A 15,030-nucleotide genomic window follows, 5' to 3' on the forward strand; every position below is an offset into this window, starting at 1 on the left:
CTCCGATGGGCTGGACATGTAGCAAGCATGGGGGGGAAGGGCAAGGGGTAAATACAGAATTTTTTTAGGGAATCCTTCTGGAAAACAGCCACTGGGCAGACCAAGAAGGAGATGGGAGAATAACATCAAGATGGATCTTAGGGTGGTGAGCTTTGAGGATGGTTAATGGATGGAGTTGGCTTAGGATCGAGGCCGGTGGCGGACTTTCGTGTTGTCGATGTTGGACCTGTGGGTTCTGCTACCAGGGATTTAGTTAATTAGTTGTAAAACAACGGTAGGCAAATAGCTGTTTTACATGCATCTGAAAGTTAAAAAATATATTAAAACTGTTGTATTCTGGGCTCACCATTATGCATAGTCCGAGAAGTGGAACGGCCGCGTATAATATATTTTGTATATTGTATATGTCAATATATTTTAACGTTTTACTCCAATTTTCTTCGTTTGAAAATAAATATATTTGTATCTACTTATGACCGTGTATGTACCTCCCCAAGACTATCACCACCGTAATAGTCTAGCAACATGACGTCACTTCTGAGGTTGAAATAACATTAGTGTGCCGCAGGCATTTTTAATGTGTATTGCTGAAGTATTATGGTAATAGATATCCGAAACATAAGTACCATTCTAAGACAAATTTCTGGGAATAAAATCGAAATCAAAACATATTCCACTTCGTAGTACCTGGTCTGTAAACTCTGAGATACATTTGCAATATTGTCGATAAGATCTAGAGAACGTGACGTATGGGAACTGCAAGTTAAATTGCACTGTTCCATATGTTGCTCATGTAATCTATTACATCTCATGTGTTTGTGGACGCTTACGTCACTACAAGGCTCTGATTAGAGAAAAGATAACATAAATTCACTTTATCTCTGAATTTTTCTCAGTTCCATTTTAGAAACACGTATTATATCGATAATTCAGTCAGTACAGTGACTGGCTACGGACTGAACGGTTCGATCCCCGACGGGGGCAGAGGATTTTTCATCTATCTTCTGCCTCCAGATCGGTTCTGGGGACCACCCAGCCTCCTATCCAACGGGTACCGGGGTCCTTTCCAGGGGGTAAAGCCGGCCGGGGCGTGATGCTCCAATAGTAATTAGGTCGATTATGGTGTCGTCATACTATATAGCTGTTTGTCTTGCCCCTAGTAATATTTTAATAACTAGCTGTCTGTCATGATATTTAATATAAATATCGTGCCGTTTTTGGTCGCCCCAAATTTGTACCTTTTAATGCCCTCAGAGATTAGCTACATGTCCAGAGATTAGCTACCTTCAAAAGTTTCACTTCCCCCATATTCCATCAGTTTAAGTTCCATCCTCACATCTATGCTTAGGTCTACAAAGTTTCCTCTTCCCCTAAGATTTTTAGACGAAAAATTTATATGCATTTTTCATCACGTCCCGTTCATATTACGTACGCCGCAATCCGAAATAATGTATTTTAGAATAAGCGGGTAGGAGAAGTCATCGATTAGGCTTTGTCAGAAACGGACAGACAGAATTTTATATCACGTACACACAGACACGTATTCTAAAGCAGCGCACAGAATATTCTCTCTTACAGATTCTATTTTAGTAACAAAAGGTGTATTCTATTGACTGTAAATAGCACTCCCAGGTCGGAGGTAGTGGCTGCCTGCTGGTTTAATAGAATTCTATACGGTTGAAAAATGTGCTCGCCTAACTATAGAGTACGCACGTTAGATAAACGAGGAGAACATGTCAATATTCACCCTTCCTGGCATTCATGCAGACGTCGGTTGGCCGCCTTCGTAAAATCACTGCAAGTGACGTCATTGCCCCTACTGGCTGGTTTCTTTAATGATTGGAGCACCCTCGTTTCAATATGGCGTTATTCGCTACGGAATGGTTCTCAGTTTACAACTTCGGGAAAGATAAAACGCAGAAGAAGAGGATATTTCTGGCAGAGTTACGAATCTTAACACACACGGCACTGATTCTTCTTCGTAAAATAAGTTGGTACACAGATTGATTTTTAACTTGAAATTTGAAATTTAAACTAATATTTAACTTAGCTTTGTCGCATTCTGAAGCTGTTTTATTGAGTTCCTAGTAACATAAGTACCTTACCTTTTTTTTAGGTTTTGTTAAAGTAATCTGTGCTTAAATAATGAAATTTCTCCTGAAACGTCGGTCAGTATCTACCAGACTAGACGGTGGTACATCCTAGAAGACAGTCGGCCATCTTTATACCTCTAACCTAGTTTAATGCGCCACATTACAACAGACAACATAAAGAAAGCCCCTTAACTAAGAAGAATTGTCATCCACTGAAGTATGCTTGCTTGATATTAGATTAATTAGTAAAACAGAAACCATATGACAAAGCGATCGTTTTCTGATATCTGACGCCACGAAACATGGTAGAGTGAACAGTCAGGTCGTATTATGCGTTAATACATTTGACTTCCAAATAAAGCTTGATGATGTCTTGTCGTCTGCTAAATTTATTCAGGAAGCTGCAGAGAAATTTTAATGTAATATTCATAAATCAGAAATTCAGGCCAAAATTTTTTTTTTCGAGAGGGTTTCTTTTTAAGAGAGAAAAGAGATGTAGGAGAAAGATATGAGGAAATTGACGCAATCTGACAAGAGGAAACATTTTTAGAGCCCCTTGAAGTTTGTTGCTAGGGGTTACAGCTGTTCTTTGTAGATGGGACACGTTAAAAGAGGAGATTTAATAGAGAAAATTTAGTTTGAATATAAGTAACAATGCGAATTATGTGAAACAGACATGAGAGGTAGCACAAGAGAAGAAGGATTCGAAGGAAGATAAAGAAAGGAAAAAATTCGAATGAAAACGCAGAATGGAAAATTGTTATTATGAAGAGTAACGATATATTAATGATATCAAACATTATTCACGAAAAACAAACAGTTACAAAGTTCTTTAAGTCCTCTATAAAAGAGCGTTGGTAATTATAAGTGGACACGGTTTTATGGTGTCCTCGTTCTTCATTTAATAAGTAAATGGCTAGTTGCAACATCCAAGCAAGAAATTATTTTATGTAAACATATGCTTTTATAGTCTTATGAGATACAACATTTCCTACATAGTCTTGGGCCGAACAGAAACGTCTGTGGGAAAAGTAAGTTAATACTTACTTCTCACATTGATCATTTATCACAAGGTTTCGGACCGAAATTCTATTTTGTCACTTTTACATCTGAGAGGCGCAAAACGAAAAAAATACGATAATGATAAAGATTAATAAAAGAAGGTCGAAGACGGAGGCAATGTGACCTCTGAAGCGTTGGTTAACATCGACCATACTACACAACGCAACAACCCAGAAGACAGAAATCTTCATACTCTGATGACGGTGGCAGTATGACCTCTGAAACGTTTGTTAACATCGACCAGACTACACGGCGCAACAACCCAGAAGACAGAAATCTTCATACTCTGATGATGGAGGCAGTATGACCTCTGAAACGTTGGTCAACATCGACCATACTACACAGCGCAACAACCCAGAAGACATAAATCTTCATACTCTGATGACGGAGGCAGTATGACCTCTGAAACGTTGGTAATCATCGACCAGACTACACGGCGCAACAACCCAGAAGACAGAAATCTTCATACTCATCGCCCTGATGATGGAGGCAGTATGATCTCTGAAACGTTCGTTAACATCTACCAGACTACACAGCGCAACAACCCAGAAGACAGAAATCTTCATACTCTGATGACGGAGGCAGTATGACCTCTGAAACGTTGGTAATCATCGACCAGACTACACGGCGCAACAACCCAGAAGACAGAAATCTTCATACTCTGATGACGGAGGCAGTATGACCTCTGAAACGTTGGTTAACATCGACCATACTACACAGCGCAACAACCCAGAAGACAGAAATCTTCATACTCGCCGCTATGAAAACCTCAAATCTTACTTTATAAGGCATTATAATTTGTAGGTATATTTTGTACCATTGTGTAGTTGTAACCACCAACAGTGACTGCTATTATGTTACTACACCAACTGTCCTTGTCACTGTTGGTAATGAATTATCCGACATCTGCAAACAACAGCGGATCCTTGAGCGAAGGTTTGTTCTCCAGTCGTTGGCCCTGTAGTAGACGCGGTGCTGTAAGCAAATGCCGTTTAGTTTCATTCTGCAGATAAACTGTTGGCAGAGCTGCTTTATTTATAGGTAAGAACTATATCACGTTTGTAGGTACCCCAAATATTTCATTGCCAGTTCTTGAAAATATCGTTGTAGAAGGATATAAAAAAATTTGTATCTACTTGATACCTTAGCTGATATGAACGAGTTTTTATGTGTGTGTTGAATTAAGTGTTTGGCTACGTAAATACAAGCTGAATGAGAATGAATGAATATAGTTTATTTAACGACGGTTTTTTCAGTAACTCAGACTATATAGTATCGAATGAGAGGATTATAGTGTATAATGAATTGGAAAGGATGTGGAAGGAAGCGATCGTGGCCTAATTTAAGGTACTAAGGCCTGGTTGTACTAAGGATAACAGGTATCCGGGCCGAGATTTGAACCCGAAACCTCCCTAATATGAATTATACATAAGGAAAGTTTTCGAAATTATTTAACTTGGGTCCAGAAAAATTCTGTTTTGTAGGAAACTAAAATATAGCCCCGTAAATAATCTTCATAACTACTCATCAAACTCAAATTGGTACACAGGTCACAGTTTGGATTTCTTTACTTTACAACTATTATCAGAAACGCTTTTCAGTTTGATTTATGTCTAGGGCCGAACTGTGGATGAGAGACTTTGTGTTTGACTCCAGTCTTAAGTGAAGAAGATATATTCAGGATGTCTGAGACCAGGGCACAACATTCGGTCTTAAGGTGATGAAATGTTGGATGCTCGAGATAATTACGTTTTGAGGAGCTTCATAATTTTGTATTCTTCCTCACATAATATTAGGGAGATCAAATAAAAGAATGAGTTACATGGAGCTTGTAGGATGACAAATTAATATATAATTTAAGTCCGAAACCGCGAAGGAAATAGACCACTCGGAAGGCCCAAGTGTAGATGGGAGGAGGAAAATATGTTGCACCGTGTAGTCTATATCGATGATGGTAGAGGTAGTAAGCGTCTCTGAAACGTCGAACGATATCTACCAGACTACACGGTGCTACATTTCACAAAACAACTGTTCTACTCTCTGCCGTGAGAAAGTGAAATCTCACAGTGTTTTAAACTAGTAAATATTTTCGGGATTAGAACCTGTTCGTGATTGTGAGGACACAGCTAATGGTTGCTGCCACACCGACATTTATAGATGCTGGCAGCTCACATATGCGCATGTACCTCAGTATTTCTCTAAGCTTTTGTATCGATTTTGGAGGGGAGCTGTCCGGTAGCCATCTTGTGACTAGAGGGTTGCAGCTTGGACAAGCTGCAGGAGAATCTGAAGAAGATATCGCTTCATATACGTAAAAAAAAGAACAAAGGAAAATTTAAACTTCGGTAGAAGTCTAAAAGGATGGATTTTATTGTACGAAAAGAGTGATCGGATCTTTGTCTTAGAAACACAGAGTTAACCAGTGTCTAAGCCGTGAATACATCTGTACAGGTAAGTTTGAAGTTACTCGTAACATGCAAGGGAGTTATTGTGGCATGTGTTCTAAATAAATGTATTTTTCCTTATTTTTTAACAAAAATATATATAGGATAATGGATTATTCCAGGGAAATTGTTTATGTTATACAACTACAGGCTAAGCAATAAGTTACGACATCATAGTTTCAATTCTTGTTGTAAAACAGTGCTACCAAGAATTGTTATTAGTTTTATTACGCTACATTAAATAAAATGAAAGCCTACACAGTATTTATGTGTACTCTGTGTTGTACCGGAGAATCACTTTCGTTTCTATGGCATAATTTTAAATCATATAATGCAAAGGTGTTCCAGATATGTCTTTAACTACATGAAAAATGAAAGAAAAAATATGTTACAAATTATAAGCAAGGACAAAGATATGCTATACTCTATTCAGTATATAAACATACCAATGTTACAAAAGCTATTACCAACTTTGGTTTTATTTAAAAAAGAATGAAATCTGTTTGATGCAGTAATATTTACGAATCCGACTACAACATTTATATGAAGCATTAACAAATTCTTGAATGCATTAAACAAATGAGCACTGCGTAAAATACAAAAGTATAATTTTGTGCCTAAAGTTTTAAAGTATTTGTACATAAAATAGCGACTAATTACGTTTTTAGTATAACACTTTTTGCTTAACAAAACTGGTCCCTGTAATAATCCTTATATCACTATATCAAGTACTATGACATTAGTTAAATAGTTGTGAATTTTTCCGATAAAAATATTAGTTTTTGGATGATTAAAATAAAAATGTATACTTTAACCTAAGATTCCCCCCCCCCCCAATCTTGGATTATCAATTACTCGCTAAATTAAATTTAGCCTATAAACTTAAGTAATGTTTACTCTGACGCTGGGGAGACCTAGACGTAGATGGGAGGATAATCTCAGGCGGGATCTATGGGAGATAGGAGTTGAAGGAAACTGGATTTTGTTGGCCCAGGACAGGGTCCGGTGGAGGGCTTTGGTTAATTCGGTGATGAACCTTCGGGTTCGGTAAGCCATCTAGTTAGTTAGTTAGTTAATGTTTACTCTGATAAAACAGTCGTGTGTCCCTCGTTTTGCAAGATTTAGTGATATGCTTCACACGCCCTAGGCATGCAGGCCACAGATGCCATCTCCTGGTCACCGCTTTATCCAATTGTCATAATAACTTGTAAAATTGACATTGACACTGACATTCAATAAGTCTGATGGCTACAGTTCACAACGTTGGTCACACTCCCTACTCTCATGCCCACCTTCAAATATCTTTACCTATGTTTGAAGATTGTTTAATGGTAGTTGAAATTAAACTGCATATTTTGATTTCGTTAAACGAAATACGGACGTGTTAAACACGCAATTAATTAATACTACACGCAAGGAAGAGACAGATGATTGTTTTTGGGCCTATATTTATAATGAAAGTAATGGTTCCAACGAGTTTTAATCTACTGAAATAATCATCGACTTTTCAAGATTGGATCGATGTAGACCGTTTCAGCTTTCTGGCTGTGTCCAGAAAATTCATATACAACTTTAACATAAAAAACCTTTCCTTATCCGGTCCTCGTTGTAGGTTTAATTTTTACACAACCTGACCGCCTGACATTGCGTGCCTGTCTGCAGTACCGATATTTATTCACATACGCTGTCAGTAGTTCACATCGCCAGCTTGTAGCTTCGTATGATAATGTGATAATTTTACTCCGGAGTGAAACTTCACACACAGCACGCAATTGAGACCTTTGAAACATTTTCCGATGTTTTATTCGTGATTGTCTGGCGTAAAGAACAAAATTTAATACTAATTCTGCCTCATTATCTATCACTGTCATCTCCCATGATAGAATTCTGTTTCTGTTAATATGTCTGAAAAATTAAGGTGTTTTAAGAAACTTGAGACGAGCATTCTATAAAATCTTCAAAACGCGGTTTGTGAAATAAGAAATTGAAGGTCATATCTCATCACGTGTAGACCTCTGATCAGAAACTGCAGAAAACTGTAACGCACGTAAAGATGTACGAAAAGCGACGTTTGATTTGCTTACGCGTTTGAGGGGGCGTTGTCGCTTTCGAGTAGGTGTCAAGGGTTAGGCAGGAGACGTTGAGGACCTGGATGTCATTGATCCGCTAAGTACGAAGCCCCAGTTTCTACGGTGACTAAAACTCTTCAGCAACACTCTCTGTACTCCTGTCATCTTGTGTTTCATTATCATTACGTCAACTGAAAATTTTTACTCCAGACTTCACACGTCTGCTATATTAAAGTCCCATGGCTGTTATGAATTGTGCTTTCAGAACTTCTCTTACTGAACTCTTCATTTCTTGGAAGTTCTTTTTTCAATGAAAGAGGATCTTGAATAATTCAGTCAATAAAGTGAAAAACTACGGACTTGACTGGGCTTCGATTCCCAGAAGGGTCCGCATCCAGGTTGGTTCTGGGATCCGCCCAGTCTCATATTCAATGGATACTGGTCTCTTTCTTCGGGGCTAAAGCGGCCGGGACGTGAAGCTAGCCATTTACCTCCATCTACTGCCGAGGTCAAGAAATGGTGGACACGACATAGCCGATTACGCGTTTTAGATGTTGGAGGGATGCCCCGAAAACTATAAATATATGTAGTTTATTAGTTGCTAAAGGCGGCAGTGTGTTAGTCTCACAGTTCGCTGGAGGATGTCAGCATGAAAACGAATGTAGATGCGTGTTGTCGTAGGTTTTCCTAGCTGACATCTGATGCTACATCCGAAAAGACTGTGATATTGAATTTTGCTCACTGATGGTGAAGACCAAGTTGGTTATTGTCCGGACGAGGTTTTCTTCCCCGGGTGTCGATGACCAAAGATGAGCCAAGCACTGAGGTACATGGAGTATAGGCCACCGCCTGACTCGTGCGATGGATGGTACGAGCAATGCCCCACTGGAAGTAGGAGGAATGTTCGACCTCGGTATTAGAGAAGAAGGATGCTAACCATTTGACCGCGACATTAGGTGCAGTTAACACGGCTTCGTTAAATAAAGAATAAACACATACTGATAATTGCATTTCATCCAGAGCGATAAAGGAGTACATGTCTATCAAGATCTAATTCAGGCTGCGCAATTTGTCTGCTAGTAATTTTTAAATGCCCTATTAATCTGTTGGACGGTGTTACTGAATTTCTGTACTATTCGGTTTTAACACATATTTTACTGAATTATATATTTATATTTTTAAACTACGGGTAATAGTGCACAAAAGTACAGCTACTGACTCAATGTCACGATTAACTGAATATCGCTACTGCTTCATAGTCTAGAGATCTCGCTTTTAAACCTTCGGCCACCGACTGGCCATCTTCAGGACTGAAGATTGAGATAGTATGTTTCTCTGAAATGTTTTCACTGCCTACGCTGCATCACAAACCTGAAGAACAATATTGTTACATTTCCAATATCAAATATTCTGTCTATATTTGATCTTTTATCACTTCGTAGAATTTAAGGTTCTCACGTCAGTGAGTACAAAGATGGTTTTCTGCTCGGTTGTAGCGACATGTAGTATGGTATAAGTTGCATTCATCGCTCTGATGATGGAGGTAGTAAGGTCCTCTGAAACGCTGATAAACTTCTGCCAGACTACATGTTGCAACCCAGAAGACAGCCATCTTTTATCACTTCATCCGACATGTTATGTCTGTGCCTTGCAGGCATCTTCAGAACTCTGCGCGTCAATGAATTTAGATAATTAAATGTTTAACTTGAGTTCCACAGAGAATGATAAGTAAATTAACAGTGCGGTGACACAGACTGTTTAAAGTACAAAACACAAACTTGTCAAAGCAGAGGTGATTTTGATAACTGTGGTATGGTTATACAACAAACTTAATACATATATTTATTTTTCCAGTCTATACACAAAACTTGTTTTTAAAATAATGTTGTTAAAATTATTTATAACATTTACAATATAAATTGCATTATGTTATATTTTATGGCGCTTTTCTGTGTCGTATAATATTACATCTATCACAGCGCTTTTGATTTCGACGACATGTTTCGATGTTTACCACATCATCATCAGGCTTATCAATTCATATATTTTTAAAAACTATTGTACATTTGTGCATTGCGTTTATTGATTTTTAATTTTCAGTCTTCATCTTGATTTGGAGTATGCATTTTGATGTTCATTATCTGTGAAATTAATTTTTTCAAGTCGTGATTATGGATTTTGACATAGGAAATATAATAACAATTCAAAGAGTGTAAGGATGTAAGTTTTAAACGTAATACAAAATAATAGAACGTAATGAAAGGTAATAAAACATATAACACAAACATGACGCAATTAAGATATATATATAAAAAACTTAAGTAATTAAATACCTGATATATTCAGTATGTTTGCTATTTGTTTTCAGAGCAATGGCGCCTTCGACAGCCTTGGGTCAAGAATTAAAGCCAGGAGAGGTGACAGATCAAGGTCAAAACAATGTGACAGTCGGAGAAATTAAACAGCAGATAATAGTCTACAGTTCTACCACAGTTTTACCACATGTTAATGGTAATAAAAGTACTCGTATATGCAGGGCTCGATGAACTTACTCATTTCTTTGCCCATGACAAAAATCAAGGCTGACAAATGGAAAAACTTCATATTTATCATTATTATTCACTCCCACACCTTTTTAATTTCTCAATAGATTCCAAACAAAATTTGGATCTGATGTATATTCGAGAGCTTTTGTTAATGTGACATTGACACATGTCCTCTCTACTTATCTCACAAATTATCATTCACGGTTCACTCCATTAAAGACTTTTTCTTTATTCAAATTCGTTATCTTACAAAAAAAAACCTTAACCTGTGATAATCTATAACAGTTTTGATTTGCATTAAAATTATTGGATATGCATTCCATTATTTTGTTAATTAATGCATTTATAATTCATTTAATGTGTTTATTAATGGGGTAAGTCTTTATAAGTTATAATAATTTGCAAAGGAAATACATTTTATTTATTGACAGAGGGTAGTACAGTTACCACTGCAGCTGCAGAGGAACAACCTACAGGCACGGCTCTACCAACGAAAAGCACTGCTGAGGAAATTGGTGAGCGACTGATGAAAACTGCCGATACCATGGCTCATGACATGGGAATCCCAACTGCAGCCGTCATTGCCATCGTTATTGGTAAATATATTTTCAGTCTCAGTTTTTAGTACTTTGTATTATTGAACTTTCAACTTTCATTTAGTACTGATCCAAAACAATCAAATAGGAAACGTCGAGAAACAAATATTACACAAAAAACTAATTGACTTCCATCACTTGCTACTTATGCCCTTCTGATGCTCACCAATTTATATTATCTGTCATCCGAAAGTCAGATACGATTATTTTCAAAACCATCATCTTCGATTGTCATTTATTTATTGTGCAAAAAAATTTCAGTGCTGTTAAAGAAATACGGTAATGCTTCAGTTTCCAGTAAATTAAGCACCAATATTTACTGATAGATCAATATTAATACGATAAATAAAAAAATAATAAACCGCCACGGTGGTCTAGCGGTTAGAACGCTGGCCTTGTAATCCTGGGGTCTCGGGTTCGATTCCCGGCGGTGCCCGAATTTATAACTTGTGTTGGGCAAGGCCGTGGTCTAGGCAACACGGAGTTTTCCTCCGGGGGCTTCCCCGGTTTCTCCGTGGCATCCCAACAATTACTCCATTCACACACAGAAGAAGGCAATGGCAAACCACTTCTGGATCATCTGCCAAGAACGTATATGAACAGGTCCCAGTCCGAGAAAAGGATGGAAGGATCCTGTTCATATGGACCTGTCCTCAGACAGAGCACTAAATAATAATAAATAAAAATAAAGTTATTGCTCGTATTTTGACTCTGAAACATTACCGAACTTGAAATATCTGTGGCAGGTATTTGCATACTGATTCTGGTTATCTGCGGCTGCTGCGTGTGGCGCTGTTGTCGGAAGAAACGCGGAAAGGATGGCAAGGGAAAGGGTAGAGCTCTTGACCTTAAAGGGGTTAGTTTGATTGGCCCAGCTTACAAAGAAAAGGTATTTTTATAATATTACAATTTGAACAAAGATTTAAAATGTTCACATTACTGATATTTCAATGGAAAAATATTTGGAAACTACGAACTTTACAATTACGAAACTTTCCTTTTATGCACAAAGACTAAAGGAAGTCTTCTGGACTGATGGCTAAGTAGTTTCAAAAAGTGCATGAAATAATTTTATAGCTAATGAAAGTTCTATTGCATGGTATTGCTCATTCATTTTCCCCATCATTTTAAAGAGATTTCAAATTGAAGTGACTGTATGAACAGTTTTTTTTTTGAAATCATTACTATTCAGGTGTGTGCTGGAACAATATTTGTGAACAAGTTTTTTCAAGCTGTTACCTTACCAAAGTGCTTGTAGTATGCACCAATTTTTTAGCACTGCCATAAACTGCTTTGAACACACTAATCCACAAATCCCAAACATCGACAGCCACATCAGGAAAATTAAAACGTTACGTACTGGAATCTCTTTTAATATCTGACGATAAAATGATGATATATGAATTTTACTCATTTTTGAATTTGTCCTAGAATATGCAGTCATCCTCTGTCATTAAAAGATTTCCTTTCTTTCACATCATTTACTTAGATTACTTATTGCATTTTGAGGACAGTTAATCACTTCCTATATATATTCACTTATTTCGATGCTTAGCATGTTATTTTCTAACTGAAGGTATCTTACTCATATAAAGAGCATGAAACTCATAGTTATGGTAAAATTACTTCAAGCACTTTCAATAATGTGAACTCGATGATAAAATTAGCTCTATAGCAATTTAGATGGCTTGTGTTAAAGTTCAGACGTAATCAGTTGCTTGGAAATCAGTCGTAGTTTATATATTTTAGAACAGTGTTATTCAACCTGAGGTACGCGAAGACATTTTAGGGGGTACGTGAAATTTAATTTTTTTTATGATAAACACTGAATAATCAGTAATGTAATTTATTTAATTTATTTTAGATGTAGATTATATACTATGTATAACTTGAATTATACACCAACAACTTTGAAGGTACAAAGTTGAAGAGAAATTATATCTGGGGGTACGCGAACAAAAAAAGTTCAATACCACTGTTTTAGAACATGTTCACAATCAGTTTACGATGTTAATAAACGTATAGATATATTTGTCTGTTATAATTTATTAATTACTTTATTTTTCATCACACAGCAAACAAAATGCTGTAACGAGTTCACATTAAAGAAAATTAAGCTACATATTTTCTACCTTAGAAAGAAAGTAGTTTTCTCTACAGTATATAGAAACAGATAGTTAAATTGCAATTTAAACGAAGTACGGAAACTGTTCATGCATGTTGTCACTGTTGTGATTTTCAGTGATCAGATTCACGGATTTGTAAATAAATATTAAGTGGTAATGGTGTTTTTATAATTATTTTGAGGTTAAGTTAATAAATATATAAAGAGAAACTTAGTAACCTAGACTTTCTTGATGGACTTTTCGTATGGAATTACTGGTATTCGTTTTAGTAATTTCATGTACGCTGTTGATTTAGTGATTCTTTAATAGAATATCTTCATACAGACTTAAGTTGACAATTAAAGTTTTAAAATACGTACATATCTTATATTATTGACATCCGGTCTTTGTGTTATCAAATATTTATTTACTGAATTTAAATCGTATTATGTTACGAAGTATGAATTTATGCACGAAGGAATTTAGTTTTTAAGAGTTTTTGTAATCGTAGTGATGATCTTATATCACGCATGACTTAGGTTCAACCTGATATGGAGGAACTAACAGAGAACGCTGAAGATGGCGCTGATGAGGCTGAGAGTAAGCAGAGTGAGGTTAAGCTAGGGCGACTGCAGTACAAGGTCAGTTCCTTAGTAAACCTACATGAGTTTGCTGTCCCGTATACAAACACAAAATGAAAATATTTGGTAAGGGAATACATTGCAGAAGCAAGAGAAGGAGAGGATGCTATATTATTTACCAGACAGGCTAAAGAACTTGCTTCATAGCATTTGTATTCAAAGCGTAAAAAAATAATTGTCTTGTCATTCATCAGATATATATACTGTGGGTTTTGCACAAGTCTCTAATTTCACGAGGCATCTGTTTAGCTAATCATAAAATTTCCTTACTTTTATGGAGCCTGGAATTCATTATCATGTTCATAAACCCAACAGTGGCCACAGTTTAATGTCTGCCCCAATACCAAAGCTGGATAATCACCCATTGTTGGCTCCTTGTGACAGTATTAAGCTATTAAATGTGAATACAGTCTGTAGAAAATATAAAAATTAAACAATGATTAAAGAACATTTTTTTTGTCCCTTCTGTATTGTATTTGCTTTCTCATTCCAGTAAATGGTTTAGCTTGTTTCTTGTTTATTACCATTAAATTAGCAAATATAATATTTTAGAAACAACCAGATTGGTCGTGGGGAAGAGGTCAGACTAAGACAGGTACCCTGGTCCTCCAGGTTGGGGGTTGGTCGCAAGGCTAACAACCTTGCACCGTAAAATGGAAGATGTTTCAAAACCTCAACCTCGGACAGACGGACCGAATGGAAGAGGAGAATTGAGGAGGCCACGGACCGGAGAGCCATAGAAGAAGAAGAATAAGAATGCAAATCTTTATATTATAGCTTATTAAAAAAGTATTGGCAACACCTTGCATTACTGCAGGAGAATCAGCACTAGTTACGACAATAATTCTTCACAGCGACTGGACTTGATAAAATCTTTTTGAGCAGCGAGCCACGTCAGTTACAGGCAAAAGTACATCGCTTCCATCATTGGGATATTACCCTGATGATTGAGGTGGAGATGGCGTCTAAAACATTTGATTTTGGCTTTTTGCCCAAGAAGATTTTCTTTCTCAAAATGTAGGCAGTACTTCTGTGTTACAGAATGTTGAAGTTTCATTGTTAGTTTCCTGTGGGGAACCTGCTGTCGCACAAAGCTTGAGAAAAGTGTTTATGTATTGATCATATCTGCTTATTGGTCTACAAATCACTGAAAAGTGCATGTATTCTTATAGCTGGAGTATGACTTCAATGCAAACAGCCTGTCTGTGACAGTGATTCAGGCTGAAGATCTGCCCGCACTAGATATGGGTGGTACATCGGATCCGTACGTTAAAGTTTATCTTCTTCCTGACAAGAAGAAGAAATTTGAGACTAAAGTTCACCGGAAAACACTAAATCCTGTTTTCAATGAAACCTTTACTTTCAAGGTAAGCTGTAGATGACTCATTAATTATGTGAAATTGATACATATTTAATTAGGTTCTAGGTATTACACTAAGAAATTACTTTAAAAATAAGTGAGTGAGTTAGCGGT

The 15,030-nt window shown here is 36.8% G+C and overlaps 1 protein-coding gene across 7 annotated transcripts in view; it reads left to right on the top strand.

Moving 5' to 3' along the window:
• Positions 1-15,030, top strand: part of LOC110836522 (synaptotagmin 1) — a 104,491-nt gene that overhangs the window by 71,362 nt on the left and 18,099 nt on the right. For 5 of the 7 annotated variants that reach the window (XM_087347131.1, XM_022077781.2, XM_022077778.2 and 2 more), the window contains exons 2-6: positions 10,037-10,179; positions 10,646-10,810; positions 11,557-11,699; positions 13,455-13,556; positions 14,729-14,923. In XM_087347131.1, the coding sequence (XP_087203257.1) occupies positions 10,041-10,179; positions 10,646-10,810; positions 11,557-11,699; positions 13,455-13,556; positions 14,729-14,923 (744 nt within the window). In that variant the 5' untranslated portion in view covers positions 10,037-10,040. Of the gene's footprint in view, positions 1-5,375; positions 5,607-10,036; positions 10,180-10,645; positions 10,811-11,556; positions 11,700-13,454; positions 13,557-14,728; positions 14,924-15,030 lie in introns of those variants that run through there. The other 2 variants (XM_022077780.2, XM_022077782.2) reach the window with 2 other exon arrangements.

Source organism: Zootermopsis nevadensis, unplaced genomic scaffold, assembly GCF_977971745.1.
Source record: "Zootermopsis nevadensis isolate Lab colony 2312 unplaced genomic scaffold, Znev_1.0 Znev_ptg000011l, whole genome shotgun sequence".
Taxonomy (NCBI): Eukaryota; Metazoa; Arthropoda; class Insecta; order Blattodea; family Termopsidae; genus Zootermopsis; species Zootermopsis nevadensis.